Source organism: Elephantulus edwardii, unplaced genomic scaffold (assembly GCF_000299155.1).
Source record: "Elephantulus edwardii isolate Elephantulus edwardi_28Jun2011 unplaced genomic scaffold, EleEdw1.0 scaffold00103, whole genome shotgun sequence".
Taxonomy (NCBI): Eukaryota; Metazoa; Chordata; class Mammalia; order Macroscelidea; family Macroscelididae; genus Elephantulus; species Elephantulus edwardii.
The window spans coordinates 170859-180777 of record NW_006399853.1 but is presented as its reverse complement, the minus strand read 5'-3'; the positions used below and the strand labels follow the sequence as shown (position 1 = coordinate 180777).

The following is a 9919-nucleotide window of genomic DNA, read 5'->3' as shown; positions in this document are numbered from 1 at the left end:
CGGGGAGGCAGCCTGGGGGGGTGGGGAAGACTTGAAGCCAGGTCTCAGGAGTCCTGGCCGAGACCCTGTCCACTTCACAGCACAACACAGTCTGCCTGTGTCAAATCAATGTTGCCAATACTCAGTCATTATTCCTGTTGCCCTTAGCAGGCTTCTAGCTGTTTTCCTAAACGTTGTTACTACACATGCCAAGTCCTGAAGGGCAGAAACAAAGGGCACATCATCCACTTGTAGACGATGTCAGAAGTGGAAACTGAGAAGATCATCTTGCTCAAAATTCACAGCAGAAATCTGCGGTAGAGCAAGAACTAGAACCCAGGTGTTGGGCCAATAGGCCCAAAGTTGATTCCTTCACCAGTCGTTCCCCGCCCCCCCCACCCCCCCACCCCCCACTCCGTGGATATCATACACCCCAAATGTCTCTGCTGGTGTTGAAGGGAATGATTGAAGAGAGGTCTGGGGGGCCCTGCCTGCTAAGCACAAGGAGGTGGAATTAGACCAGCATGGAAAGACCCTGCACCTGGCCATGGCCTATAGTAGCGAAAGATGTCAGTCCTCTTAACTGTGAGGCTGCCATTCAAGCAGAAGATTATGCAGCATTTGAAGAGATGCTTGTGGAAGGTATAGCAAAATGTGAACATGCTTGTGATGCAATATTACATTAAAAAGAAGGGGTGCAAAATGGTGTGGAAACTACTCACAGCACTACACCAGTAACCCCCAAATCTCAAGGCGAACAACCAAGAAGGAATTTTACTAACAAGATCTTGGGCGGCATGAGACCTTCCCTCCACCTTGGGCTATTTCTAAAGGTTTCAAACCCTAATTCCATGACTTCCAGGCTGTAACATTGGTATCATTAGTGAAGGCATCAAGGTGATCTTGCTAAAAAAAGGGAACAAGATATATGGCCACTCAGGGTTGGAGCACAGCAGACCCACCAATTAATTCCCTAGAAATCAGAGCAAACCCCACCTCCTGAAGGTCCCAGGACCAGTCAGGCCTCCTCTGAGAGCTGTTGGAAGGCGGAGGGAGGGACTCACTACCTGGGCCTGATTGCCTGGTTCACTCCTTAACGGAATAGTTAGTGCTCAGGGTCCACCATCCCCCCTCTCTGTCCATTTAGAGTCCCCTGCTTGGAGGTGTGTCCTGAGGAGCGACACTATGTTTGGGGACGTAGTACCCCAAGGCTTGGCAGGCATGAGTGGAAAGAGGTCCTTGTGCACTTGGATGAGAAGTCCAGCCTTCTGATGGGGCCCACTAGGTAGAGAGGGGGGAGATGAGATTCCTTTCTCCTTCTTGCCTCGAACGTGACAGGGTGCCTAGCGGCATGCATGCAGAAATGGGGCTACACGGAGCTGGGACCAGTGTCCAGACACCTGGTCTAGTTCTGGCTCATTTACTTGCTGGCGGGGTGGGTGTGGGGAGAGGGCAAGCAATGGCTTACAACACTCTCAGCCTCAGTTTCCTCCCTGGTCCCCCTAACTTCTCAAAGGCTGTGCTGAAGAAGAAATGGAATCACAGAGGAACCACTCAGTCGAGGTGTGTGCCCTCTCTGAAGCAGGTCCCACCTCTCAGGCCAGCATAGTTCCCAGGTACCATCCTCCTCTGCCCTTTATCTTTTGCTGGGACGAGGGTCGCCTGCAGCCCCACTTTCTCTCATGGGAAGGTGAGACCTTTCAGCAAACCTGCAGAGCCTCACTCCTGGTCCCTGCCTGCCTAGGGGTCTCTTGCCCACAAAGGACACAACTGGATATGACTGTTCAGATGATGATGTTCGGTGGAGGCGCAGCGTGGTCCAGCTTCCGGGGAGCTAAGGTTCCCCCAACAGAGAGCTGCTTAATGAGGCTTGTGAATCACCATAGGAAGGGATTTCAGGGCAAGGAGACAGATTTTTACGAGCAGGGCTTATGTAAATATAAATGTGGTTTAACAATATAAATATTGTTAACAACCCACCCCAACCAGGCATCCTTACTTAGAAGTACTAGAATTGGGGAGCTCTGGCGGCCTAGTGGCAAGGAGCTGCAACTACAATCCCAGAGGCACATGGTTCGAATCCACCAGATGCTCTGCCGGGGAAGGAGGGACAATCTCCTCCTGTACCAGTCAGATCTGATTTGACGGTACACTCACACAAAAAGAATAAAATAAAAAAAAGAAGTACTAGAATCTCAACTCCAAGGACATGGCATGGCCGCCTAGCCTCTGCCACCTTTCAGCATCCCAAATTCTGTGTGTATATCTAAACCCTGAACTCATGTCTCCCCAAACGGCTGATCATTCCATGTCCCTCCATCTCCATGGTCTAGCATCCTCCCAGACACCTCCCTGTCAGCCTCCTCTCTTCAGCCCAAGGCTCTATATGTGAGCTTCCTTCCCACCCCCAGGCCTCTGGTCCAACCCTCCATCAGCCCTGGAAACCTGCTCTGGCCTCCTCCCTGGCCTCATCCTCTGTCATCAGCCGCCAGAAGCTACTGTTTAAACAGCCCTCTCCCCAGAGAGTTGCCAATGGCTAAGGGACCAGGTCTAAACATCTACCAGGGCTTCTAACGATTTGGAAACTGGCTCCAAACTCCCAGTGTTTTCTCCCATACTTTCCAGACCTAGCGCTATGTAATCCCTGGAGCTGTGCTCCAGAAGAGCCATTCAGACACAGGACAGTGAGCCTGGGGCCTCCTGCGTCTGTGCAGGGCACCAGGCCAGCACACAGACATGTGCGTGCACACCTCCTCACTGCACTTCCTGTTCTTACCTCACCAGCAGTCACTGGCCTTGGCTAGAGTTGTCATCATTCCCTATGCCCTCCACCCCCAAGCTTCCCTCCTCTTCCTCAGCTCCTATGCATACGACCCCTTGAAGTGCACCTTCATCCCACTTGCTCACAAAGGTTGTGTCTGACTGTGATACCTTGGGCCAGTGAATTCTTGCCCCTGGGAAGGGGTGGGAAAACCACCTAGCAAGCCCTGGGCTCCTGCTCTGTCGTGGAGGGTTGAGGCACAGCCTATCAGGTGGGTGTCGCCATGGTCATTGTTCAGAACCTGTTCTGGGCAGCTGCCCCAGTTCACCCTCCTGATTACAAGGGTAGCACTCTACACAATTTCTACATCACCAGTCTGGACTCTCTGTCATCTGTTAGGGTGCTCTGGCATGGAACAGTTTATGTATACAGCGTCTGCCCTCCTAAGCATCTCTCTCCTAGCCCCCTAGCATGAGCCTAGGCCCCAAGCATAAGCACCAAAAAGGGAGAGACCCAGATGTGACATCTCTTATGGCACCCATAGGACAGTACTTAGACCCAAACGGGTACTCATCAAACACTCATTAACGAAATGAGCCAGCAAGAGTGTGAATGAATGAATGAATGTATAGACATTGTCAGCAGTTCAGTTACAGGGTTCTGTGTGTTTGCTTTTACTTATCAAATTATCCTGAACTGTTGTTGTTGTTGTTTGGTACCGTTGAGTTGGTTGAGTTGTAGACATCGTAGACAGTTCAAAGGTAATCCCCTAACTCCTAAATGTCTTAGAAATAAATTGGCTTTTATCTATAGCTATGTCAGGCCAGAAATAAATAAATATTAGTTGGTAATCAAATATGTGAAGCCAGGAATTGGCCAAAGCCATTTTGAGTCATAGAGGAAACAAAGGCAAAAGTGTCTTGCACATTTTCCTGACAATGGTCAGTGGAATGGGAAAACCCAGGCTTCATCCTGAGTTAGGGCCAAAGGCCAAGTGTCCCCCCTCCCCCGAGCCTGTACCCTGGGAAAGGGGTCCCACCCTGAACTGGCTGCAGCACACAACTGTGGTTTCCTTCACCTAGAAAGCCATTAAAGTGCCAACAATCACACTTTACAGTGTTTCTTTAAAGATGGGGAGCCAGGGAAGTGTGCACAGGAAGTGAGCAAAATTTAAATGAAAAGAGGTGGCCCAGACCAACCCCTGCATATTAGGGTGTCAAGACCCTCAGTGAACTTTCCCTCTAACCTCACATGATTAAGAGTAGACATTATTCTGGTTTATGGGAAACTATTACTGGAGAGAACTCATTCATTATCTTATCTAGTGCTGGATTCCAAAGCATTCTCTCCCTCAAAAATAAAGCCTATCAACAAAAGTTGTGTTCCTTCTAATTTCAAAGTCTTAACAGATAGCTTCCCCCAAATTGCGGAGACTATTAAAACGGACATGCATCAGATGGAGAACAGATATAAAGGCTTAGAGATTACTGAGAAAAGTCGAGGGTGGAAGGAGGCATGATCTCCTTCAAGCATGTACATGTTTGGTTTTATGAACCTGGGGCAAAACATCATTCACTCCCGATAGATAAATCCTTAAACATGACTTCCCATTACCCTATCAGCTTCCTAAGTCATCCTCAAAAATGTGTTGATCAAACAACCCTGACCTGTGGGCAGTGCTCGGGTTACAACAAGACTCATTCCTAAGTGCGTCTTACAGTCCAGCCGGTGGGTAGGAACAAGGACAGAGCGTTCTCATTTAGTCTTACTTTGGTGCAACAAAGGGCTCAAAGCCTTTTCAATGCTTTAAAAGCGGCACATGCAGCAAGTGAAAGTGATTGTGATGAAGAATCTGTAGGGAGTAGGGGTTGGTTCAAAGTGAGGGCAAATTTACATAACATTAAAGGGTGAGTATGAATTGTCCGGCCTAAGCCAGGGGCTGGCTCTCCTTAACACAGATTTGGAGAGACAAACCCTTGTTGTTGTTGTTGTTACTGGTGCTGGTTAAGAGCGCCTTAATGAGCCCTTGCTCTCTAGGATAAAATGAAGGGAGCCCATCTGAATGGAAGCTGTTCTATCATTGCTGCAGTTGGGCTGGGTATTGTTTTTATCTTTTTTTAAACTAAGAACATTCAAAGTTGTTGGATTTAAACCATAAAGAAGAGGACTAAGGAAGACCAGAAACTCTGGAAGGACTAGCCCTGTGGACACGCGTATCTGCTCTGATGCAAACCACAGGCCAAGCCTCCACCGGGAACATCCGGGTGTCCGTGTGTCACAGTAAATCAGCTCAGCTTCCCCACCCTGGCCGGGGAGAGCATGAGAACAAAGGACCAGAACAGGCAGGGCAGTCATGGGGGGAGAAGAGAGCCATGTGAAGCCACAAAGCAGCCACGGATGGTCTGTGGTCAGGGAGGGGTGCGCCTGCTTGTGGGTGGGGGTTCAGGGGATGTGAGCTGAGGCTAGCCCACAGGCAACCCAGAGGAGCAAGGAGTTCCCACAAGCCACCCTCAGAGAGCCTCCCAAAATGATGACCTTTTGAAGGAACTGTGAATTTCTTTAATCAACTGATTGCCTTGGTGTCTAAAACGCCTCATTTAGCAAGGCTTGTTCTGGGCTGAAACTGAATAGGTGTAATTGACAAATGCTTGAATTTTAACTTCACTAGGGGGTGGGGGTGGTGGACAATACCTGTCCACTGGCTTCTCAACAGCAATTATGGGGGAAATGGCACATTGTAAGGGTTCTTCAGTTTGGGGGTGGATCATGACTTCCCCTACAACCCTCTGCACCCCCTTCCTCTGGGCACAGTTTCCTCTCTAAGATAATGGTAGAGATCTGGCTTGCTTTTTTCTTGAGAGGCCCCAAGGCCACAGATGAAGCAGCTGTCAAAGAACTAGGCTGTAATCAGCTTTAACTGGCTCAGGGCAGGCGGAGGGCCAGGGCAGGCCGAGGGCCCAAGGCTCTCATTCCTACAGAGGCACGCTGTGCCATGGGCCCTGAAGTAGGGCACGGGGGTGTCCTGAGTTTCCAACATATCCAAGATTTCAATCACATGACCTTGCAGGTCCCAGGAACTGAAGCATGCGAGCAGAAGAGAGTGACTTAAAGTCCCAGAGAATGACTTCATCATCATGTAACATGTCACTCCTCCATCCCCCAACATGATTCCAAAGGACAATAAAATCAACGAGACAGGAAAAGGAAAAGTTCAATCACAACTTAAAATGGGTTGTCCAGGTGATTCTGAAATGCTCCAAGGTTGCTAGTTAAGAACAGTATCCCTTCCCTCAGTCTAAGTGGCATTATCCCTTCTCACAGTACTGGAAACCAAGTGTCCGTGTAAGGTGGAGCTCAGGAAGGAGCGGGGAGGCTGCTGGGTACACAGGCGGCCAAAAAATAGGGGTTCCCTATGCAGTTGAGCTGTTGCAGTGTGCCAGGTCAGCTGACCCCCTCCCATCGCCCCACACATCTATTGTCAAAAGATATGGGCTAGATGAGACTCAAGTCACCATATCTGTACCACACAGAAAAAAAATAAAAAAAGAAGAAAGAAAAGGCACTCACTCAAATCTTACAATGGGAGGTGGGGGTGGTAGGTGGGTAAGGGTGGGGATAGAAAAGCAAGGGGGGGGGGAATCTAAAACAGCAGGATACGACAATAAATGGAAAAACAGCAAGAGAAAAAGCACACTAGGTTAATATAGGAAAACTAGTTCTTTATTGAGAGATTGTATATTAGTATTAGTGGATTCTGTGTGTAACAATGTCATCATGCACACGATACAAAAAAAAAGGCTGGGCCCACCATGCTTCGGAAGGGCAACAGAACAAAAGCAGCGTACAATGGTACAATGAGCGGATGGCCCGGGTACACGACCACAGTACATTTCAGCAGGGGGACGCCTCTAACCGAGCGCTGTACATTGTCAACTGGGGAATGTCAAAAAATACAGATCATGCTTTAGTTTTAGTACAAGAAAAGGTGAAAAGATACACAACCAAAAGGATATTTGATACAGAAAAAATTACCCACAAAATAAGAACAGGAAGTAATTCAGCACAGCAGAACACGCTATCCCTGTTTAATGGAAAACCGTTTTGCAGGGGAGTTCTTTTTTTTTTTTTTAATTTCCCCCCCTTTCTCTCTTTTTTCAGATTGTCAAATGGCAGTCTGCGGAGGCTGCTTTGGGACTTGATTTTTTGGAAAGGGCCCTCGAAGGAAGGGGCCTTATTCTTTCTTTGATTACTGCTGCGGGTTTTGTTTCCATTTTTCAAGCAGGTCTGGCTGGCCAGGCGGCAGAAGGGAGCCGGCTGTTAAAGGGACAGCTCTGAGGGCCAGGGCGGATGGCCAAAGATGCTCTCAACATTGTACAATTAAACAGTTAAGACGCCATGGAAGCGGCTTCCCCTTAAGCCAGGGACCTTTGTGCACCAAATCATTACCCACATCTGTCATTTCTCCAAACATTTTGGTTTTCATGGACATAGACTCAAATTTAAAGTTGGATTTTGGTTTGGTTTTTTGTTGTGGTGGTTTTTGTTGTTTGGTTTTTGTTTGGGTTTTTTTGCCTCCGACTAAATGCAATCTCTTCAGTTATGCCTGGTGCTGCCAGGAGCTGATAGCCACCCAGATAACGAGATATGGGGTGCAGCAGCCTCTAGGCTGAGGCAAAAGGAATCCACTTAACAGGGATTTACAGTGCAATGTACTTGGCTAAACAAGATGAAGATACAAAAATGGTTATTTGTCTACATCTATTCTGAAATGGCCTACATCTTATACTACTACAATGGAAACTAAAAAGAACAGATCTAAGCTGGCAGGCTAGCTAATAGTTTTACAAAAAAGATTGTGGTTTAGGACCTTGTTGGGTTAAGCATTAGTATCCTCTATCGAAAGGTCACGGGTTCTTGTCATATTGTGCTACATTTGACCCCCAGCCCAACTCACCCCTCAGCCCTTGGATTTCCTGTGGGCGTGTTTGCCATGAAAAGTAAAACTTTGACAAACGGGCAGAATTTGTTTTGTTGGGTTTTCCCCCCGTTGTTGTTGGGGTATGGGGGTAAAGGGGGAGATGGGAATTAAAAATAAAATTTAAACGCAGCTGAGCAATTTGAATTTCAAAACATGGAACCAGCATCATGCAATGGTATTTAGAGATCGGTGGTATTAATGAGGATGATAATGATTTAATCAGGATAATTATCCTTTCAGGCTCAACATCCTTCTTAATCATTTTTGAATTTCTGCCTAGTATAATGTTCCACACCCGTTTTAAAAGGAAATGCCAAGTAATAAGAGATAACTGCGTATTGGGGGAGGAGGTTGGCATGTGGGGGGGTCATGCAAGGCCCCCCATTCTTGTCTCTCATCTAGCACCCCCACCCCCCACCAAGGCTAGGCTGGCCTGAGATAGGGGATACTGCCGCTTAAATAGCAATGCCTTCCTCAGATGGAGACAGGAAATGGTTAAGAGGGGTGTCACAATACAGCTAAATGCGGAGGCAGAAGGGTCACAGCGCACACAGCAGCGAGTTGACCATTCACTGAGCTACACAATGAAGAAAAAAAAAAGATTTGATAAATGCAGAATGTCATCATTCTATCATCACACACAAAAAAAACTGCGGTTCAAACAGCCCTAAAGGGGTCAACCATGCCTTTCAGGTTCTGGGGAGAGGCGTGGGGCTGGGGACAGCTGGGCTGGAAGACAGAGGGCCGGCCTTCCCTTCCCTTGTCCAATCGGGCCCCTGGGGCGCACTAAAGTGCTGGCCCTGCGAGCCCACCCCCCTCTCGGTGGAGGAGCACCCCCCTGCGAAGGGAAGACATCCTTGGGGTGGTGTGTGTGAGAGAGGGGGTTGGGGGAGGAGGGCCTTAGCCTGCAGGGATTTAAGCAGACTGGAGTGGGAGAGGATAGAAGAAACATTTCCAAGAAGAGAAATGTGAGTCCAGAGGCAGAATACAAAAAGGAAGAAGAAAGGAGGGGAAAAAAAATCTAAAATGCATCTTGGATTTGCTTGGGAGGGTGGGGATTTTTGAATAAAAGAAAATGGAAGAAATGTGGGGGGAGGTGTAGGAGAGGGGGGGAAATAAAGCTATTGTTGGAGGAGAATGTAGGGGAAAGGGAATGTGGGGAAAGGGGACCGTGCAAACACACCTCATGTATCACAGTTAAAAACAAAGCCTGCCAGCCGCCGGCCTGCTGCTTCTTCAAGGCCTGCGGGGTAAAGGCCTGGCAGGAGCAGCTTCCACCCCAGCCTCACACACAGCGCAGCACCCAGGGACCAGACATCCCGCTCCAGCCGGGCCCAGGGGCGCACAGCAGTCCACGTCTGACTCTCCGAGGCGCGTGCACACGCGGCCACACATGCATGCACACTCGTACACACACTTACACAAGCATCTTGAGTCTGTATAGGCAACTGTCATACAAAGACAATTGCTGAGGGGCAGGAGTGGGGGTGCGGGGCCATGGCACAAGGGTGATACATAAAAAGGGTTAAGGGGAGGCAGGGATGGGACGGGAAATCGTCCAAGTGCCCACGAGAAGAAGGGGGCTGATGCTCGGGATGGGGCAGACACCCGGATCCCAGGTAACCACCAGCCATCGGTACCGATGACCAAAAAAAAAAATATTAATAGCACAAAGAGTACAAAACACACATACACCTCAAAAAGAGGCACACCAAGCATGCTTCCACACGCGCGCGCGCGCACACACACAGTCAGGAGCCTGTCACCTTCTCCCGATCATCCAGGGCTAGGAAGTAGGGGAAGGGGCTGTGATCCGGGGTACTACGCCCGCCGCAAAGAATAAAAAATGGGGTTGGAGAGGGAGGGACCCATTTACCAGATCCTAACTTCACTACAAAAGCTCCCACGAGGGCGGCCACCCCCACACTCGGGGTCCTCCCGAAAGGGGGTGGGGAGAAGCCACAGCTCACCCTACGTCCCCGCGGGTGTGCCCGCGTCCCTCGCCACCCGCCGCGCCCTCCCCCGCCACCGGTGCCCGCGGCGATCCCCGCTCCGAAGCTGACCCCGAAAGGAAAAAGCGATACCTCTGTTTCGCACAGAGCCAAACACTGGAAGCACGAGATAGCCGACGTGGACCAGGACCATCCTGGCTCCTCGCGCGGCGGCGGCGGCTGCGCGCGGGCCCTTTGTGGCGCGGCTCC

At 49.5% G+C, this 9919-nt stretch overlaps 1 protein-coding gene across 1 annotated transcript in view; it reads right to left on the bottom strand.

Moving 5' to 3' along the window:
* Window positions 1–9863, bottom strand: part of RNF165 (ring finger protein 165) — a 130169-nt gene extending 120306 nt beyond the window's left edge. The window contains exon 1 of the mRNA XM_006891687.1: window positions 9803–9863. Within this exon, the coding sequence (XP_006891749.1) occupies window positions 9803–9863 (61 nt within the window). The remainder of the gene's footprint in view (window positions 1–9802) is intronic.
* Between the last annotated feature and the right edge of the window lie 56 nt (window positions 9864–9919).